This window comes from Serpula lacrymans (assembly GCF_000218685.1).
Source record: "Serpula lacrymans var. lacrymans S7.9 unplaced genomic scaffold SERLAscaffold_7, whole genome shotgun sequence".
Classification (NCBI taxonomy): Eukaryota; Fungi; Basidiomycota; class Agaricomycetes; order Boletales; family Serpulaceae; genus Serpula; species Serpula lacrymans.
Window position 1 is genome coordinate 430,661 of NW_006763296.1, and position 20,928 is coordinate 451,588.

Sequence of the window (20,928 nt, forward strand, 5' to 3'; positions counted from 1 at the left end):
ATGGGGAAACCTGTATTCATATTGCTGCCGAGTTCGGAGAATGTATTGAAGTACTGGCAGCCCTTATCGACTGCGATGTCACGGGTTCTATTCGGAATATCCGTAACTCAAGAGGGTGAGTGTATAATCTCCTCGGATACCAATAATTTCCTTCTCACAAATCTTTCCTAGTTTGACCCCGTCGGAAGTGGCTAAACCTTGCTTCCTATCTGTGTTTGGGTTAGATGGTGAGCTGGCTCGACCTCAGTCCTCTCTTTCGGTACGCACAATACGACCTGCTACTTCTCTGACTTCTATACCTTCCATTCCGGAATGGGTACCTCCACCACCAACCGCCCCCTGTACCCCATCGAGCCCTGTGTTCGATGTTGATATTATGTCGTCGTCCCAACTACTATTGGAACACCTTCGAATGACCTCCGTGGGCCTTCAGTACTTCAAACGTCCCACCGAGTTTGACGATCTTCAAGCAACCCTGATGGACACTGCACGAATTGGAAGTCGTGTGGTCTCGCATTTCCGAGCCCAAACGGAAGAGGCCGCCAAGGAACTTCGTGGCATGCGAGAGGCCTTCAAGCAAGTTGACGGCCTGTGGAATCATGTGTCACAAGATTTAGAGGATCAACTGCAACGCCATCCCGATGCAGCCAAACTGCAATTGCTGGGGCGCAATAGAAGACGCAATAGAGGTTCGGAGGATTCGCAAGCTACGGCCGTCTCGATCGAAGGAGAGGTTTGTGCCGACAAGCCAAAAACGCAATCACAAGTAAATCTCGACTTGCAGTGTACTTCCCCGTCCTACAAGGACGTATCCGTATCGACGGAACCGCCTGCAAAGCAGATTATCGAAACAAGGCATCAAGTTACCGGTCTGCGTACCGTTCCATGGCCAGAATGGCTTGATAGTTTTATCCTCAACGCAGACTCCTCCACCTACAAGGCACATTTGGATAACCTCCTTGAAATCGAGGAGCAATTGTATCCCCGTGACGCGCCACATGCGGAGGAGGTCCCGAGCGCAAACTCGCACAAGGAACACAAAATCAAGAATTTGTTGAAGGGCTGGAAAAAACAAGTTACCCCTGCCGAAATTATTGAAAAGGGCAATCCGAAGGTGGACAAAAGCGGCGCGTCGAAACTCAAGACGTGGATGAAGAAAAAGGTCACCACCGAAAGTCCTCTCAACCTCGAACTGGTCTATGACCTTGATGATCCGCAATGTGCAGTTGCCGGGGAGGTCAAGAAAAATCCACCTGTAACGGACGACGCTCAACCTTTGCAGGTTACTTCCCCATCCCAAAAACCAACTTTACCTGAAGACTCGCTACGTTCGTGTCACGGTACGCTTATGTCGGCCAGTCGTGATTTGTCTAGCATTGATGAACACTTGAATATGGTAAGCAATCAGCAAATATGTTTCAGGGTCACATCTTATTGTTTTTCATCAGGTTGACCACTATATATCGACTGCGTGTCATTCGATCTCTCGGGCTGAGCGGATAATCAGGAGGGCGCTCGAGGTTAGTTGTCCCCTTCGGGCCAAAGTCGGGAGTAGGTCTAATCTGGTCTGATGCCGTGTTTTTAGACCCGAGAAACCAATCTAGAGCAATTGCGCGTTCGTCCTTCTGAAAACTATGGAGACATTTTTGCCTTTACCTCTGTCACGTTCGACTCCGAGTTTGCTGGCCTGCCTGGCCACTACGGGCCTTCTTCGTCTTCTTCGTCACCCGCTCGTAGTACCACTTCATCAGCATCGTCGTCAGCCCGATCTTCTAACGTGTCGCTTGCTTCAACTCTGGATAGCGAAGAAACCGAAGATATCCGGGCGCTGCGGAGATTGTTGTTGCGCAAAATAGATGCACGGGTGGGAGGTGCATTCGACGAGATCGATAGGGCCAGTACCTGGCTCCGTGTCGTGAGGGAGGTTCTCCGCGATATAAAAAAACGGACCCCCTTGTAACTTATCAACTTGGACGGGACCTTCCGTAAAGTTATTGTAGTAATGTATTTAGTGTATATTACCCATTGAACACATGTTGTAGCTTGTATACATAGTCATAGCATAACTATCTATCGCATTTCGTTGACCAATCATGGTTTGGCAAGAATATATATGACTGTAAAATGCAGAAGGGTATATTATATAGATCATTATCTCACTCTCAACTCGGTCAACTTGAGTGCGAAAGCTTCCCGACATTGATAATGGGTCACTTCGCCACTGTCATTCCATACTCAATTAACAAACTTGTAAGAAGTAACGAAACATTTCTTACCGAGGGGCATGGACAGCTATCACGCTATTTCCAATCCGCTTGTGACACTGCGGACATCTACAGCACAGTCAAGTCGCGAGCTTCGAAGATAACAAACAACGTACATTCGACTATCTGTGACTTTAACCCTCCTCGTCTCCAAAAGCATTAGCTTGCGAGCAACACTCTCAGCCCGAGCTTTGTGGATTTCGCGTACAACATGCGTATCAAAAATAGGAGCACGAAGAGTTTCGAGTAAGAATGTCTGTACGTCTTGGGTTGTAACAAGAGGAGGCAAAAGCTGCAGGGTCTCCACTGAGTCCAACCGAGGACTATGGCGACTAATAAGATCCAATGCGGGCTGCAATAGATTTGATGAAGTTTTGACCGTGGGTCGCAGGTATATTCGAAGAAGTATCAAGAAGACGTTGCTAGTTTCAGTACCAGGCTGATAGACACGTTTACAGTACCTGAAGAACAAAATGTGAGCGTTCGGGAGCGGTAAGAGAGACTATAGCTGACTCTTCCGCTTTAGAATAATCTTGTAGCTTGTAAACATAGAGCTCTAGTGCATGCTGGTGCTTTCCCATACGACCCAATAAGATAGCCCTTGCTTCAAAGAGGTCTAAGCGAATCGCATTGGAGTTCAGTGACATATGGATGAAAGGGATAAACTCAGCTTGCCTTCTGAAGATAACAGTCCATACAGTCGATCGATACTGAAATGATGTGTTGTATTGATAAATTCGAGAAGCTTAGCGTAAATTATACTCCGTATCTCTACAACGGGTGTATTCATAAAGGTAATAGAGCAAGGGGATTAAAACGTACTTTTATCCTTCCTTTTTTGAGCAGTCAGCGTCATACTCAAATAGAGCTCTACCAAACGATCGTGAAAGACTTGGCTTTCTTCGCCCTTCTCGTCGATCAAATATTCTAGAAATCGAGCGCACAACTGCGGGTCAATCCTCTCCAGATAATCTGCCACGGGTGATCTAGGCAACTCGACGTCTTCGGACGTGAAGATCTTTACAAGCACTTAAGCGGAACAGAATGTGGCGGTATGGGGAAAAGGTACCTCGAATGCCATATCACGGTCCTGCCCGAACACCCAGCGAGATGATTCAAATATCTGTTCTAAATGCTCTGGTCCTAGTTTCTGAAGGTATGATATTGATGGCTGCAGTCTATCTCTTATATCCGGCTCATTCTCATTTAACCTGTGGAGGATTTTCTGTTAGTGAGTTTTTAGCTCAAGGGATGACGAAAACTTACTGTCGTAAAAGATTCAGGGCCTTGGAATGCATCTTCTTCCCGTTGTATAAGTAAATGAGTTCCGCATGTTTCTGATAAATCATCATTAAATACGCAAAAACTGACAGGACATAAAGCTTGCCTCTCGTGCACGAAGCTCCTCCTCCACTTCGGATACTTCACACCAATTTGAAACACGGCAAAGAGGTCCTAAGAGCGTTGGTCGTGTTAATAAGTATGACTTGAACAGCGCAGTATCAATAATCTGCGCGAATCGCAGTAGCTGCTCTGGTGTCAAGGAAGACAGTGGAAGGTTTGGTAGTGCAAAAAGGTCTTCAGTAGATGTCTCTGAAAGAAATGCGATTTGATGAGATTGGGCAGGCGTGATATGTACGACAGCCAAGGCTCCCGCCACCTTGGGTCTTCGATCTGTAAGGTAGCGGAGTAAAGTCTCAACCGAACGATGAAAGTCGTCTGTTGACAATGGTTTAGGAGTGATGGCTTAGACGGTACGCGACACATACCATTGGGTTTCCGCCCCTTCCGGCTACTGATAGATGCTGCATCATCATCTTTGGGACCCGACGGTAATAGAGCAGCAAAAGATGTTTTCGTCCTTTGCCTTACTGATCCAACAGGAGACGGTGATCTTTCTAGGGCGTTTCTAACCAATTTCTCCCTGATAGGGTCCTTTCCCTCTTTCGATGTATCACTCGACGAGGTAGACGTCGTATCTTCTGGTTGTGTAGCGGGTCCACCGTAAAGAGGAATCCAACTGTCACGAGGAACTGACAACCGCCCAGACACGCTTTCAGGATAAAGCGCAACAACTTTAGCCGGGTTAAGGTCCAATTCAAGAAAAGTATTGATGGCATCGTCATACTTTCCCAGGCTGAATTGCGAGACGGCATGTAGGGCTCGAATTGGTGTCCTCCGCTCGTCCTTAAAGCAAACGTCATGTGCCAAATCATCACTGTTTCATAATTTATTATTCACCTTATCACTCAAAACCGCGCTATCAATCGAGTCCAGGAGTGAAAGAGCATCAGAGTATAATCCACTTTGCACAAGTTCGTCTAGTTGATCCCCCCAAGGTTTCATGCCAATTCGCCATATAGAGGTACCTTCAGTGGCGGCAACGGTACGATCCGTAGGGGTCGTGACGACGTACAAGGGAGATTTAGCTGAAGGCAGAGATGTCATCAGCCTCATTGTGCAATGGGCGGTCGCTGTGGCAGGTGGGGAGATGGAGATTGCAGTGCCAAATGGAAATGGTATGGTCTGGGGAGGAAGATTTGAGATTGATGAACGAATCTGAACAACGTGGGAGGGAAACGTAGAAGGTTGGGTTGCTGAGGCTGACATGTGGGTGCTCCCTGCTACAGATACCGGGACTGTACCTGGCGGTAAAATTGAAAATATATACGGGCTAACGAAAGCTAGAACAGGTGCTCAACATTTGCAACATCAAGGCTGCAATATTTCATACCAATTTCCTCCGGAGGACTGGGCCAATCGATAGTATTCGTCCTTGTTTGCTTTCCTTCCGCACCAACGATGAACCCCTGATCTAAAAAGACGGTTGATAATCTTACAGACAAGAATAAACAATAATTCTTACTATCTTTAACTATGAGAGCCTCAGTGTCATTAAGTCGAATGAGTCCAGGTTTTGCTTTGGCGCCCAAACCCAATGTCATATAACCAGTGAGTCCCGAAAAGGTTCCCATTGATGTGGAGGCGGTGACTGGCGTCGTGACTTCTACCGTAGTGAGCTTCGCAATAGAGAACACGGCGTATTCAGTAGGGGAATACGCAAAACAGACGTTATCATTATCGAGGAAGACGATCGCCCGAGGTGAATGTGGTAAGACGGCTTCCTTTTGGTATACCATTAACATCTACTCCTCAAGTTTGAACGTAAAGAAGATCATACCTGTACTTCTTGTGTTTCTCCATCCCTCCATGTATATATTACGACCTTCCTTCTACACCCTATTATGACCTGCGTCACCATCGTGGGGATTGCCTTAGCAAATTGCCCATCTCCTGATTGAGGACCGGCTTCAGGCATAATGTCCTGTACGGAGGAATGTACAGCGAACGATAATGCTCCTTTTGCTTTAGCGAGCGGTGTTGGTGGAGCAAAATTAGGAATAGGAAACAGAGTAGGCAAACCCTCTGCTGGACGACTAGGTAACAGTGCGTGCATAGAGCGATCGTATCACTCACCAGATAGAACAATCAGAGAGTTAATATCCTTGATGAATCCTAACTGCTCTATGGACCTCCTTGTAAGACTCTTCTTCGTTTCAACCAGGCTTGCGATAGCCTCGCCTTCGCCTGTAACCAGCTCAGTCGTGTCTCAAAACATACATCAGCGAGACAACGCACTTGTTGAATCATCAATAGAGTAAACGTGAAGATTTCCTGTGGCAGTTCCAACATATAATCGGTCTCCTGCTGATCAAAATCAGTGTATGGTCTGGGTACTACACAGTGGAATGACATTGCCTTGCACATGCAGAGCTTCCGCTCTTTCTCTGAATCCACTCAATACGATGCTGGGACTGTCAAATGGTGCCATGACTAGTATGCTTCAATTGTGCATCAAACAATGAAGGAAAATATCAATGTTCACTATTCACCACGATGTATGCGTGGACGAACTTGAAGACGAGCGCCGCACAGAAATGGTTATACAGTAATACAGAAGTAGTCACGTGCACGTCCGTATTGTAGGCTCTATGCGCAATAGTCGTGGATATGTACTTTACAGTAATTCTGTTGGTAAGTTTCTATAGCCAAAGGTAAAATAGCTATAGGGTGATATGGTGCCGTGAACTAGCTTCCTATTTGGCTGGAAGCCCGGAAAAATAGTCTTCTAAGTGCTGGATCATTTGCTCCACCTTCTTCAAGTACTTCTCAATATTCTTGACAAGGATTTCCTTGTCGATAGGAGGATCATGATCCAGCCCAAAGTCGTGCCGATAGTTAACACAAAAGTCCTCCATCGAAGCACTTGAGATATTTTTTGAGACACAAAGTAACGCTTCAGATAACAGGTACTCACCCTTCCTCCTTAAGCTTCATTGCGCGAGCGTTTTCCCATTCTGAAATATCTTTCATCCACTCTATACTCTCATTTCTGACCACAAGCATGTCTTTCTTCTCTGTGTCGGAGAGATCGAAGTGTAACATAAGAGACGAGCTCTCGTCACCCCCAGATAACGACGAAGGGAAGTATTGTTTTAAACGTTTTGGCAGAAGCGATGGGTCAGACGATGGCCAAAGATGGTAGATATCCTAATGCAGTATTCAGTCAGAGTCAACCAAGCTAAAATGTTTGCTTACCAGTTGACAGAGATTGAAAACCAGGAGCATATATCTCCTCCTATCCTTAATGCTCTGCTCCTTATAACGTAACAGTCGCTCTTCCTGAGAAGGCTTCAGGACTCTGACGCCACTATTGGGTTGCTGTTTGTAGAACTCGTTCCATACCAATGCATCTGCAGACTGTTTTAACGCCCTTTGCCTAAAGAGGTCGACATTGGCGAGAAGGTCCAGCAAATCCGTGATTTGCTCAAATAAAATATTTGGATATAAGATATTTCTGATCGCATAAAACGAAACAGCCGGAGGTGGACAACAGTCAGCGAGACGCGTGTTAGGTATTATGGTCTCTCTGACGTGTGCTAAAACCGTATAAGTCAAGGCAATTTAGACGTGAACATAGTAGGGGTCTGGGGCGTACTGTATATTTCTCGACGAATCTTCAAGTCCTCTTCTCCATTTAGCTGAGATACCAACTTCCTAAATTCATTCATGAGGCTCCTCAAGAAGTAAATCCTTTAAACAGTGGCCTCGCGCAAGATGCACTTGGAATCTTGTATGGCGATAATACATAACATGAGTCGAGGAAAACTCAGGAAGCGCGACTAAATGTCCAGTGCGCACATGTCACGTGACCGTGACTTTGCACCACATTGCGTCCACTCACTTCAAGCTCGAACTTTAGTGAGTAGTATGCGTTTAGACTTCACCTAGTGGTAATTATCTACACATACAACGTTAAACCCATTTGTCAATAAGCCATCCCTCAGCAAGTTACTCTTCTTCTTCAAGATCAAAGAATAAGCAGGGTCCTTGAATGATCTTCTCTTGGGCGCTGTCTTTTATCGATGCACTTATCGCTACCTCCTTGAACTCCTTGGTGGGTTCCGGCGTAGCGCATGTAATCTGAGTGTCACACACGGTTTCTTCTGGTGATAAATCCATGTCTCTTGAGGCGATCTGAGTTCTGTGATTGATAGGGTACCAAATCGGATCATCGCCGTGACAGGTAGAGACGTGATGGGTCGCCATCGCTGGATGTTCGCGATCCGCTGCAGCATCCAGGGGAGCAACCTTCTCGGGAACTCGATCTTCCAAACCGAACCACTCGTCCTTTTTCAAGCCCGGGGAACAATGATTTTGTTGGAGTGATGGTATGCCACCTGGGCTAGTGGACCTAGCCACTTCTATACCGTCCAAATGATCCAACAGACTTTGGTTTTGATGTGCTTCTGTTCGAATTACACGGGAAGGTAAACTAAATGGAGAGCATTTGACAGGATCATTTTTATTCGATGAATGTTGTGACTGTACGTCCGGGGAACGGTCTCGATGTGCTTTTTCAACAACCAGAGCACTCCGCTGGTCATGTATAAAAGTATCGTCTGAACCGACGTCAGCGAGATACACCAGTTCATCTTGGGGCGTGCCGCCTTTTTTCTTCGAGCAAGATGGGAGTTTCAGAATTTTGCCTATTGTTGCCCATGGGTCATCGTCGTTAGCAAAGTCAATCGGCAAGACATCCAGATCATTGCAAGGGATTCCATATGGAGAATCATATCCAGGGTTTTCATCCCAGGCCTGTTTGCTTATGTTTATCGATTGTTTCATTCTATTGGTTGCTGGAGGTGATTGATGTTGACGCTTATCAGAATTACTGGACGAGCCCAATTCGAGATACCGGATAGGAGAGCGCGAGCGCATACCGGAGTGCAGCTATATATTGGACAAGCTAGAACACCGTGTTAAAGAGTACGAACGAGCTTCACTTACGAAGTGCTCGGAGGCAGGAGGCGAAGTATCCATGTTGAGGATTGACATGTCAGAATCTTGAGAATAAAAGAGCGATAAGGAAGGAGACTCTTCCGACGTGCTATGGTAGCTTTGTATCGAAGAAGGCAATGTTGTAGCACATTCACCGGCCTGCAAGTTGGGACCAATTGCCAAGGTTTCGTAGCTAGGACTCCGGTACCAAGGTTGTCCATTCACGACATATCCATACTGAGATTGATGGCCAGAATTATCGTTTACATGTTCCACGCTATAGTCCTGAATCATTGCATCAGAATCTGGCACGGATTGTGCAGAAGGGAAGTCTGAAGAAGTGTCAGATTGCGAGGAAGGAAAATCTGGAAAATTCTGATAGTGCTCTGCTCGAATAGTGACGTGCGGCCTCGCAAAGGAACCATCCGAAGGGCTATGAGCCTGCGATACCAAATTATCCGCTGAAACATACGATGAATTAATAAATCTAGAGAATATACCTGTCCAGTCCACGAGGCAAGGGAAATAGGACTATCTGATTGATCGCTCTGCACAGGATGTCTAGAGCTACTCGACGATTTGGAAAATGGAGAAGAATAAAGTCTGCAGGGTACAATCCCCATATAATCTGGAATCAAAAGAAGACGATCGATCTCAGCTTGAAGTGAAATCGCTGTTAGAATGGATGAGCATTAGAAGCTTCAGAGGACGCAAGATTCAGATGCAAAAGGCACACGTTCTGTAGTGTCCAGTACAGTAAGAACCTTTGAAGTTTTCTGCTCTGAAATTGATGGCGGTTGTCGACTCAGACGCAGTCTCTTCTGAGGTGTAGCCAATATTGGTGGCAGTTCATGAGCGGCAATATCTCGCTGAGCATGAGCCAAATTTATATCTGTTAGCGCAGATCGAAGAGTATGCAATTTGCGCGATGGGCCTTCCTCTTCAAGTTCAAGTTGCCTTTTGCAAAGTAATGCAGAAAGGCGCTGTCTTCCAAAATGGCCCCTCTGGGCTCGTCCTGTAGCATCCCGTGTCCGTGCCTTCGCCGCGTTTCTATACAAAATTAGTAATATCCACAGCATCGACATCCTAATCTGCATGTCTGTGGTATTGCACTAGTAGAAAACTTACCTTTTCCCTCCCATGTAGTTCGCTCCCGTCATGATTCTGGATGACAGACTTGCAATAACATATATTTCTTTACTGGGTAGTCGATTACCTGGCAAATATATTACATAAGTAATTTGCACGCCCAAGATGGATGTTCCCGAAGATTGTGAGACTTCCGACACTCATAGAGTCCATACGGGAACAAAAATCTATTCTGATTTTTCTCAAATTTTGGCGCCACAATAGATGCCGCAAATCCTAGGTGGTGCCGTGCCACCACTTTGTACTCCCCTTGAACTCAGACCACCATAACCTAAGTTATGCTGAACGGCAACTGTATGCCTAAGAGAAAGGCCTGTGTGAGGCTTCCCTCACCTGCAGTGGCCAAACAACCTCAATACTGGGATGAACAAGAACTCCTCTAACATGTCTTCTACATCATTTCTTGACCCTCAAGCTCCAAGATCTGACACTGTGTCTGATGGTGAAGAGACTACTATCATATCAACAAGTACAGGATCCAAGGATCATTATGTGTGGTCCGAGAAGGACATATCTGCTTTGATTCAGTTCCTCAAAGCCAACTTAGCAGCGGCTGCTGATGGTGGAATGTTCAAGAAGTCTTTCTGGGCACCCTTACTCAAACAATTTGTGGAAACGCATACTGCAGGTGCTTCCAAAGGGTGGGAGGCTTGCAACAGCAAATGGCAAAGGGTACGTGCAGATCGTTCACAATCTACTAGGATTTACACCACTGATAATGATATTTACTTTGTTAAAAGCTATCCACAAGAATGTCAAAACATAATCGCAACAATCTGGCTTCCACTGGGATAATGAGCATGGTGCAGTGATTGGCATTGCAAGTGAGGCAGTCTGGCATGAGTATATTAAGGTATGTACACTATCTATGCAGATCTAACACTGCTGATCGTATGTTAGAAACACCCTGGAGTTAGTCGTTTCCAAAACAAAGGCTGGCCTCATTTTGACGCTGTGGATGAATTATTATCTGGCCATGGTGCAAAATGCGTGAATGTATTCCATCCTACTCCACTATCTGTACCTATAAACATGCAATCATCGTCTGTATCAACATCTGCTAGTGTTCCTTCGTCTATAGTCCCTGCCCCCCCATCTGTACCACATACACATGTCCATCCTAGTCCTCACCAACACAACACAGACAATGGCTGGGCAGCCTCACCTCACCAACATCAAGCCTCAGCAACCAATGTCACCGGTAGTTTCTACCACGCAGGGATCCATGAGTAGTAAACAAAAAGAGCGTGCATCTGATGCGGAAACAGATGATGATGCCATGTCAATTGTGACTTGCTCAATGAGTGCAGGCATTACAGTGAGTGGCCATTGGTCCAAAACTGCACAAGTCACATCGGACCAAATGACCGCCAATGCACTTACTGGGTTGAATAATACGTTCACCCAGTTTGTGCCAATAATGAAGGATATCACCGACACAATCTGGCATGAGTTTGGGCCTGACTAGGCTTATGCCCCTGCTATTCCCCCTTCTATGCAACCTGGGCCCTCAGATGTGCCTCCAACTCCTGCCTCATTTATTGCAGGCTTTCCCTTCGACATCATAAAACAGCCGGCACACATTTGGTGAAGCATTGCCATCCGGGGCTTGCAGGAACTTGATAGCAAACTCGACATCCCTACATTAGTCAAGATCATCATCATATTTCAGCAGAACATTGGGATAGTGGATGCTTACCTGAACATTTTGCAATGGGAGGACTTGCATATGGCGTGGATTAAGTCTGTTGTAAAAGATGACAATTAGTATACAGTTTTTTTTGTTTAAAGTTACCATTATATGCTATCCCTGTTACTCTTACAATTGCAATCGTTTTGAGCAGTAAGAAAACTGACTGATTCATAGCTTGAAAAAAACAAAACAGCTAAATAATACCTCTATGATGCAACTCTTCCTGATAATTAGCCCACATCAACCTGGCTATTCTATCCCGCCTGGTGCTTGCATCTGAACATTTGGCTAGAGTGAGTGGTCTGGCAGCAAGTGTACCCATTGTAGCATCGGGAACTGGGTCATCTATGTTGTCAAAGCCATTGATTTTAAGTGGGTCATGGACCTGTATGAAATTATGGATGAAGCAAAGAGCAGGGGGGATATGGGCCTGAATGGCCATGCTATATTCAGGGGGAAGGAGCAGTATTCAAAAATGTTGTTTGAGGATGCCGAAGATTTGTTCAACCACATTTTGAGTAGAGGAGTGTTGCAGATTATAGTATTCTCATGAGTTCTGTGGTCTGAAAGACTATCAGTGCAGACTACACAAAATGAGGGCACACTTACCGGCAATCCCCTTGAGCATATTCAAGTTCCTGGAGGTGGTATTGCTCACCACAATAGGGAACAAGCAGCTGTGGGCATGATGGAAAACCAGCATCCGCTAGGTAGAATCTACCTTATGGAATGCACAGACTATTCAAGTGAGTGTCATGAAATAACGCCACATCAGCTACAGACCCTTCCCACCCACTCAATATGTAGGTGAACCTCAAGTTGAAATTGCAACAGGCGAGGCAGTTTTGTGACAGCCCACCTTTGCAATTCTGAGAGGCATCATACTCAGCTGCAGATGGGATACACACAATGTGCGTGCCATTGATAGCTCCAATTGCTCCAGCAAAGCAGCAGAACTTGGGGTTGTCAATAATATACAATGGGAGAGGGTTGTTTTCACCCAGTAGATAGACGTAGGTCCCATAAATCCCAGGAGATGTGATTGCATATAGAATCTGTTTGAAGTAGCTAAAAAAATGATGTTGGAAAAGGAAAAAATTGGAGTGGAGGGGCACACACCGCAAGATTGTATCATTTGAGCGTTGGAAACGCTCGCCAAGATGGCAGACAGAAAGTCCAGTGATAGATGCATAGAGGAATATGGCAAGTTGTTCCTTGAGATTAACATACCTCAAGTCTGTGTAGTGATGACGCTGCAAAAGCTTGATTAGCCTGAGGAATACATGTTGCTGAACACCTAGCTCAGATCAAATTTGATCAGGATGGCCATGTAAAAGCTCCATGACCCATCTGTGACTGCTCAGGATGGACATGTAATATGGGATAGGAGTACTGGAAATTACACAGTCGTTGATAACAAGAATGGCTGACTGGATAACAGTCTGAAGCGTGATGATGAGGAATAATATCTGTTGGGCACAGGTTAGTAGTAAAACTCTACGTCTATATAACCTGGTAGCCTCGCAATCCTCCCCCTCCCCCCCTCCACACTCTCTTGGTGGTCTTCATCCATCTGTTCCCCATCCTGATCAGACTCTATTGCACTGTGATGTACTGCAATATGCTGCAACATTATCAACTGCCAGTGTAAGGCCAAGGTTATCTGATCTGAGTTCTAATTATTTGGCATGGCACCACCTAGGATTTGCGGCATCTATTGTGGCACCAAAATTTGAGAAAAATCAGAATAGATTTTTGTTCCCGTATGGACTCATAGGCATTAATCCTGAGAGTATCTGCAAATCTGCAAGACATAAAGGGATTTTTACTCTTGGCTTTTTCAGAGGCCAAGAATCAAGGGATTTGGAAAAAATGATGATGAAATGGCAGCCATTTCAAAACAATGGCTTATCCAGAAAGTTTTATTGACTTTAATATAGAATACCAGCAATCACCTCTCTGTGATAATTCCATATATGTCTTCAACCAGCCACTTTGGATAATTCATCTATATTGTAATCAACATGTTTCAAGCAAAACTGCACCACTATGTATAAATTAGTGGATAACAAAGTATTGTCTGATAAATAGGGGTAATCCTTGATATGTTATTAGAATTATTTTTGTTGGTGTAAAACCTTGACCTTAGACCTTGTTGGGAAATTAACACCAGTGACATAAATTTATGATGAGACAACCCACAATATTATAACAATATTTTTAAAATATAAACTATAGCCCCACTATAATATATAGTGCCTGATATTGTAACTACTTTTAGGCTTTTTCATCAACTATATAGTACACATGTACATATAGTCTGTAGTTGTATATATACCTCAATAGATCAAGGAGACTCCTCCCTCTCCTAGTGTATACCAATATTAGTGATGACAACCTCCCTCCTTTAATAGGTTGTACACTTCTTTTCCTCCATTGAGTGTAAAACTGTGCTCCAGTGCCTCAAGGTAGCCCCTTGGTGTTATTATAACACATTTTCGGACCTTCAATTTTCATTCTCCCCTTTAACCTTTTACTGTAGTTTTCACACTCCGTGCCATGTGGCACTTTCCTTTTGTTCAAACTACACCTTCTCGCGCCGCGCTGCCTTTCTTTCTATTTTAGATACAAGTCTCTCATGCAGTGGAGCTGGTCATACGGGCTAGGCCATATGACATCATCAGCCACTGCCTCTAGCAACTGTATAGTACATACGTTGTCATGCACCAAAGTTGATTAGTAGCATGGACAGGTGTCAATAACAAAGCGAATATTCAAAAAGACTCGCCTTTGCGCCACACAGGCACAGTGCCACGTGGAATAGTAATTAATATTGCCTTTTTTGAACTTGTGGCTGATCAGTACCACCTCTATTAGGCAATCCAGTCACGCTCACCTTTGCTTTTCCATTCGGTACTTTCCGCATTTTGGCATTTCAGCAAATTTTTGCATCACCACTGGCTACACATTGCATTGCGCCCTCGCTTTTGTCATTTCCTTCACTTCCCTTCCTTTGCCTAGCCCCACCATGGGTCCCTTACTCTCGTTTTTATTCTCACCCGACGGTCATTTCTGGATTCCCATTCTAATCCACTTTTCCGTCACCTCCACCCTCCTCCTCCTCATCTTATTTGCACCCCCACCATTTCTGATGTCACCACTTCCTATCCGCTTCCGTCGCCAATCCGTCGACTACCACGTGCCGCTGCTGATATCAGCAAAGCCCCGGCGGCCGGTTCAAATAGGGCAACAGGTCCATCTTTATGACGTCAATCTACCATCATATACTATCAAAACATCGGTCGCTCGTCTTGCCTGGTTGGAGCGTGGGTGGGTAGTTTTTGAGCTGGAGAAGGTTCATCCCCTTGCATCGCCCATGTTCATTGCTGTCCCATTCACTTGGGTACACTTATCTTTTGTCCATCGTCTTCGCTACAGCTACACCTACCACACGCTGCCTGGGACTCACTTGTTCCAAATTGGGACTACTCCTCTCCCTCCCTCGTTTGACCAGGTGGTCCAACACAACCAGTCCATTGGTAAGGCCATGGAACTGTCGGATTTGGACTAGGTGGTGGACCGGTGGCTCCAGTTTCTTTTTTTTCAGCAGAACATTCATTTACAGTGCGATTATTTTTGATTTTTGTTTCATTTTTATGGACACATATTTTTTAGAATGCCTGACTGACAATAAAGGAACTGTGTTGATACTGATAGTATTTTGCCTTGCCCTTTTTTTTTACTGCATCTTCCCATGACATCATGATTTTCCTGCTCTCTTTTTGCTATTGGACTTTACTTTATGGCTGTACAAACCTGTGACATTACTCACAGCATTCATTGTTCTATCCCTTTCTTTTCCTTTTTTTGACAATTTTATCCTGTACTACCTACGCAGGATTCATCAGCGTACATTCCTTCCTTCATGTTCTTTCTCATTCTTTTTGCACAGCTATACTGTGCATAGCCTACTTTTCTTTTACTATATAAACCCCTGTATTTTACGTTGTAAAAACAACAAAGAACTCAAATCCAGACTTCTTCTCTAATCTCAAGTTCACTACTCTGCTACTTGTGATCCAGTGTGGTCACAACACTTCCCACTGTTACTACTGTTAACTGCTGTCATTGTCACTCGTCACTTTTGAAAGTGATTGTTATCCCTTTCAATTAGAGTCCTTCTGAGCACTACAGTCTGTGCATCAGGAGCCTGCTATCACTGGGAACCTCATCACCTCATCATATTGTCATTCTCAAACCTACCTTGTGCTACTATTAGCAAGGTAGTGTTCGTCTATACTCGCCACAAAGCCCCTATCTTTCTGTATTCCAACTATCCCTCCTCCTCAAAACCACACACCCATACATCTTTGGGTTTTACTTTGAAGGATCGATATATGTACCACCCCACAAACAACCAGACCACTCCACTGTTCTAGGAGGCAAAGCCCATAAACAAGTTCCGTGGAATCTGGGAGGATTGTGTGTTAGTTTGTTTTTGTGTGTGTTTTTTTCTAACAACAGTTCTCATCATTGACAGCGGTGACTCATTCTCTGTGTTCTTGATACTTGACCAGAAAAAAACATTTGTGCGTGATGCAGCTACCCGCATTAAGTGTACTGTCAATGTCATAAATGGGGATAGACATATCTAATTTTATAAGGGGGGTCCAATCTGCTCTGCCCAGAGCTGATCTATGAAAATACCATTAGCACCTGGATCAAGCAGTGCGCTTGTTGGGTGTACTATTCCTCAGGCAAGGCCTTCCACACCAACATGTAAACATATATTTTTTTCGGAATAAATATGTGTGCATCAGCACACACCTTGAGATTTTGACAATTTCCTGGCATTCAGCTTGAAGGGAGCTCAGCTAATCAAAGAATTTCCTCTGCCTATTGAGCACCTCAAATACAGCAATGTGGTCAGAGAGCTTCTTGCAGGTAGGTGTGGCATGTTCACTAGTTCTGTATGTATACTATGAACCAATGTGATGTGTAATAAAGGTTACCAGGGATGCTATGATAGCTATAAAAGGAAACTAAGTTTTTCCTGATGCGGGCTCCCCACCTGTAACTAACTTAGTTTAATTACAATTTGATTCATTGTTATCCAAGTATCTGGCTATTTGTGAAGATTACAATAATCTAATTACATCAAATGAAAAATGTACTAATACTGGTATTAGATATGATCAGTTCAGCTTCGAAAAAAATCTATAACAGTAGTTTAAAAATATATCAAATGACGTCAAATATCCGACAAAATTCGATGTCATTCGATATATCTTGCCATCTCTGACTGGGCTTGAGTTGTTGGTCGATCGCCCGCCGATCGTCACCACCCGTGCGAAAATAGAGACCTGAATGTCGCAGCCCATTGAATATATTCACTTTTCGGGGGTAATCATTTCTGAATCCTCTCTCTTTCCTTCACTCTCACTTGTTTTGTGTACTGTATGAACGTTATGTTTGTTAAAGAAATTGACGAGGAAGAACGCGACATTGGGCTTTCTCGCGCTTCTGGAACGCTTGAGCTGGCTCCAGCACCGTCGTCTCCAATGCACACATCCTACCTATCTGTCACTATACCCGAACGCCCTTCCATTACTGACACGCGCGCAAATACTCTCAAATCTCCATCTCTAATGAACATTTCTAACCCACATAAAACTCTGTCACCACGGACAATCTCTCGATCAAGAACTCTACCTCACCTGTCGCACAAGGAATCTCGTCAGACAAGTTCAGACATTAGCGATATAGTTATGGAGGAGAGAAAACTGCTCAGATTGCGTCGATGGATTCTTGGCTTTGCAGTTGGTACTTGTGTTATTTCTAATTCATTCACACCAGTCCTTATGCAGTAACATTCACAGTTAATTTTGACTTGGACCACGGGCCAAAACTGCAGAGCGTATATCCCTCATTCTGGCTCTCTCCAACAGAAATGGAAAATGTGTGAGGTCGTTGTCTACTTCCATCATCACACGAACTAATATGTCTTGTAAATGAAGAGCCTTTTCCGCTCTTCCAGACTCCTTGCAGTTCGACCAAGGCTCAGAAGTGCATTCATTCAGGATCAGGGATGATAAATTGTCGAGTAAGGACGAAAAAAGTAGCAGGCCACGTTCTCTAGATGGATTTACTTATGGATTTTCCTATTTCTCACAACAACGAGATGCATCCTCGAAAAGAGGTTACCGGCAGGTGACGAAGGAATTATAATTGAATTCATGGTTCTGACTGTTACCCCAGTCAGCCATTGTGATTCTCACCCACTTGCAATATCCAGCTTTATTTTGTAACCTAGCCTCGACAGTCGGTCCGCTGTATCACGCTCATGGCGTACTCATGCTCGAGACTGCTTGTCACAATGTTGCCAACTGGTTCGTTAGAGATTTATTTATATGTGTCAAGGTACTGACTGAACTTGCGCAAAGTGCAGGTGTAATCCACTACCTGGAAGTACATTAGAGCTAGGTTTCCTCGGTTCCGTTATGCACGTCGAGTTGCCTCAGTCGATGGATGAGCAGCAACTAACAGAAACATATTCTTTTCAGCAAAAATTTGATCCTAGTTTACACGTGAGTTACATCTACTGCGTCGTTTCAGTACTCACGCGTCTTCTAGATTTTGGCTTCATCACCAGTATTTCATCCGCCACCTATAGATCTATTCGAGGCTTGCATATCACACCTATGGTCAATGTGGGAGTGTCTCGTTTTGTGCGAACCGATACTAGTTTTCGGACGATCTCCAGCCATGACAAGCCAAGCGATATGGTGGTTAAGAGACATACTTCGCCCGGTAAGCCTTTTCGTGTTTTTTTAGTCGCCATAGCCATAATACTTTCTCGCACAAGCTCCCTCTCGCTATGGATATTAGGCCTTATTTTACCATTCACGATAAAGATCATTCATCTCTAGTCAATAAACTGCCTCCTAAGGCTGGGCTGCTTCTCGGAGTAACTAATCCATTCTTCGAAAAATCTTGTTTACACTGGCCCCATGTTTTGAGTGTAGGGAAGCACTTACGGTATATTTGTTTTTTTATCGGTAATGACATCGGATAGCTGATGTCAGACCTTCGCAGTGCGAAAAGTGCATCTGCAACTTTCACAGGACCATCTCCAGGCTGGCAAACCAAAACTCACAAACGATATATCTCCAAGGACCAAGCACTCCTCAAACAGCTTGAACACGCCTGTAATGGTAGTCAGCTTACTAGTGCGTGTTATATTTGTTCCCAATTATCGCAATAAAGCTGACTTGAGCTAAGGAATGGAAGCATCGTTCACTCTACGCCGTCATTTTTGTTCGCGTACTAATGCTCTGCTCGTCCCTCTCAATCGTTACCTGAACTCTCTCATTCCAACGCCTGCCGAAGCCGGTCAGTTCTCGACTCGACTGAAACCATTCAGTTCAACGAATTTCTTCTCATCTCTGAAAAGCAATGGTTCTCCATTGCCGTTCCGATCTGCTAACAGACAGAAAGACTTTTATGAGAGGTGGCTGAGGACGCCTGCCTTTGGTCTCTGGTTGGCACAGCAGGAGGATGCTATTCAAAAGATTTTGCTGGAAAATGCTGTTGCCCCGACTGGCAGCTGACTTCAATTACACTTCCATAACCATATCTAGTTTTTTTAATAATGTCGGATCCGTATGCTTGCACATACCAATGGTAGTAGTAATCTTCTACAAAATGAACTACGTATACCATAACATGGAACTGAGTTATATATGTGGTTCACGTATGTAAGTTACCGGCGCCACGATCACCAAACCCATGCAAACAATGGGAAGCTATACCGAAACCGACTCTTACCCCGTTTTCTCTGTTTCCTTCCATCACGTCCACGACTACTGGTGCTCCTCTCTTTCCGTCTTTTGCTCTTGTCGAAGCTTCAGTTCTGATACATTCTGTTGTGCTTTCGAAAACTTGTATAATTGCACCTAAAACAGGGCTCATAAACCTGTTCCTGTATCCATACTCATGTAAGAATCTTTCTATTTGTTTGTGCTGCTGATGCTGTAGCGCACCAAGACATTTTGTATACATGTTCCGCTACTTTCTATTCTGTCGCATTTGTGTCGCATTTACTGCCTGTTGGTACTCAAATCAGCCTGTGATTCTACTTTTCTAGAGCAAAAAAAAATTCTATTCTGCACTTCCTGCCTGAGTCAACGAAAACATGCCTGAGGACGATTTTGACATTTACGGAGAAGACGATGGTTTCGGCGTTACAAGCATAGATCAGGTAGGTCTGAATTGTCTTGTAATAGTTGAATAGGACTGACAGACTGTATGCGCTTAAGCCAATAGAAGAGCAGAAGTACGAACCACCGGAAGAAGAGCAAGTCTCTACCATTACGTCGTCTGTTGAGCCCGTTGCAGGTGACAAACGTCCCCGAGAGGAGGACGAAAATGAGCAAGGACAATCAGCTCAAGATCCCCCTCAAGCGCCACGGGCTGCTCAGAATACTTTGCAAGGTCAAGTGTCAGTGCCAATGGACACGGAAGGCAACCCAAATGGTAACCTGAATGGTGGTCACAGTGCTACCCCATCAAATGTTGGACAAATGGGTAATGGGACAGATATGTCTATGGTCGGTTACGATGCGTTGTATATTGGAGACTTACAATGGGTCCGTTTGTCTTGTCGTTTAGTCTCGTCATGTGCATATTGTTCTGAGCTCGTTTCTACATGTTTTCTTTCGTTTTACAGTGGACAACTGATGAGGATTTACGTCAAGTCGCTCATAACGTCGGTGTATCCATAGACCATAAAGATATCACCTTTTCTGAACACAAAGTTAATGGTAAAAGTAAAGGGTAAGCTCGAGGTTTTAGGATGATGCCTCGTGGATTAATGTAGACATTACAATCCAGAATTGCATATATCGAATGTGACAGCTATGAAAACGCAGCTGCTGTCAAGACGTGGTTTGATAATAAGTAAGCCGTTTGTCTCTACGGATAACTATTGTTCATTTCATATACTTTATTTCGATCAGTGACTTCCAAAACCGCCGAGCAACGGCAACTTTGACGAATTCCTCGCAAGGTAACCCGTTCCGAACGCTTCCCAAAGGTGTGTCTGCTATTTACCCAATATAGCTTTTTCCTGATATGCCTCTCTAGAGCCACCCCCGCGAGAGAACCGAGTAAATCAGCAAGGTGGCGCACCAATACCTACTGCAAGCACTGGTGCAGGTCGCGGTGGAGGTAATTATAGAGGTGGTGTTCCTAACCAAATGGGAGGGATGCAACAGAACAATATGATGCAAATGCGCGGTGGGGGCATGATGGGCGGTGGTATGCGTGGTGGCGGCATGACAGGAATGATGAACAATATGGCCCAAATGGCTGGCATGGCTGGCATGGGGGGTTTCGGTGGAGGAATGGGAGGTGGAATGGGTGGAGGAATGGGTGGAGGTATTGGAAATAACTTCATGAGCGGAGGAAGAGGTATGATTC

At 44.7% G+C, this 20,928-nt stretch overlaps 4 protein-coding genes across 4 annotated transcripts; 2 read left to right on the forward strand and 2 right to left on the reverse strand.

The window, feature by feature from the left end:
- Window positions 1–1,621: 1,621 nt before the first annotated feature.
- Window positions 1,622–6,096, reverse strand: SERLADRAFT_449091 (uncharacterized protein; the record flags this gene model as incomplete). Its single annotated transcript, XM_007318277.1, has 17 exons — window positions 1,622–2,221; window positions 2,277–2,333; window positions 2,381–2,725; window positions 2,778–2,880; window positions 2,940–3,035; window positions 3,087–3,282; window positions 3,334–3,475; window positions 3,531–3,601; window positions 3,652–3,983; window positions 4,034–4,451; window positions 4,506–4,948; window positions 4,999–5,079; window positions 5,131–5,389; window positions 5,446–5,690; window positions 5,742–5,852; window positions 5,904–5,969; window positions 6,024–6,096. The coding sequence occupies 17 exons, from the start codon at window positions 6,094–6,096 to the stop codon at window positions 2,152–2,154; spliced, it is 3,108 nt and encodes a 1,035-aa protein (XP_007318339.1).
- Window positions 6,097–6,361: 265 nt separating this feature from the next.
- Window positions 6,362–9,766, reverse strand: SERLADRAFT_437928 (uncharacterized protein; the record flags this gene model as incomplete). Its single annotated transcript, XM_007318278.1, has 9 exons — window positions 6,362–6,530; window positions 6,583–6,815; window positions 6,864–7,204; window positions 7,264–7,322; window positions 7,621–8,558; window positions 8,616–9,047; window positions 9,107–9,279; window positions 9,343–9,656; window positions 9,735–9,766. The coding sequence occupies 9 exons, from the start codon at window positions 9,764–9,766 to the stop codon at window positions 6,362–6,364; spliced, it is 2,691 nt and encodes an 896-aa protein (XP_007318340.1).
- A 241-nt stretch (window positions 9,767–10,007) lies between these two features.
- On the forward strand, window positions 10,008–11,127 carry SERLADRAFT_389336 (uncharacterized protein; the record flags this gene model as incomplete). Its single annotated transcript, XM_007318279.1, has 3 exons — window positions 10,008–10,427; window positions 10,496–10,608; window positions 10,656–11,127. 2 exons carry the CDS (start codon window positions 10,140–10,142, stop codon window positions 10,565–10,567), a joined length of 360 nt encoding a protein of 119 aa, XP_007318341.1.
- Window positions 11,128–17,177: 6,050 nt separating this feature from the next.
- Window positions 17,178–19,125, forward strand: SERLADRAFT_467431 (uncharacterized protein; the record flags this gene model as incomplete). The annotated part of the gene is given in 10 exon segments (XM_007318280.1): window positions 17,178–17,267; window positions 17,328–17,409; window positions 17,466–17,658; window positions 17,707–17,837; window positions 17,897–18,035; window positions 18,082–18,258; window positions 18,314–18,486; window positions 18,544–18,677; window positions 18,730–19,056; window positions 19,071–19,125. The coding sequence occupies 10 exon segments, from the start codon at window positions 17,249–17,251 to the stop codon at window positions 19,076–19,078; spliced, it is 1,383 nt and encodes a 460-aa protein (XP_007318342.1).
- Between the last annotated feature and the right edge of the window lie 1,803 nt (window positions 19,126–20,928).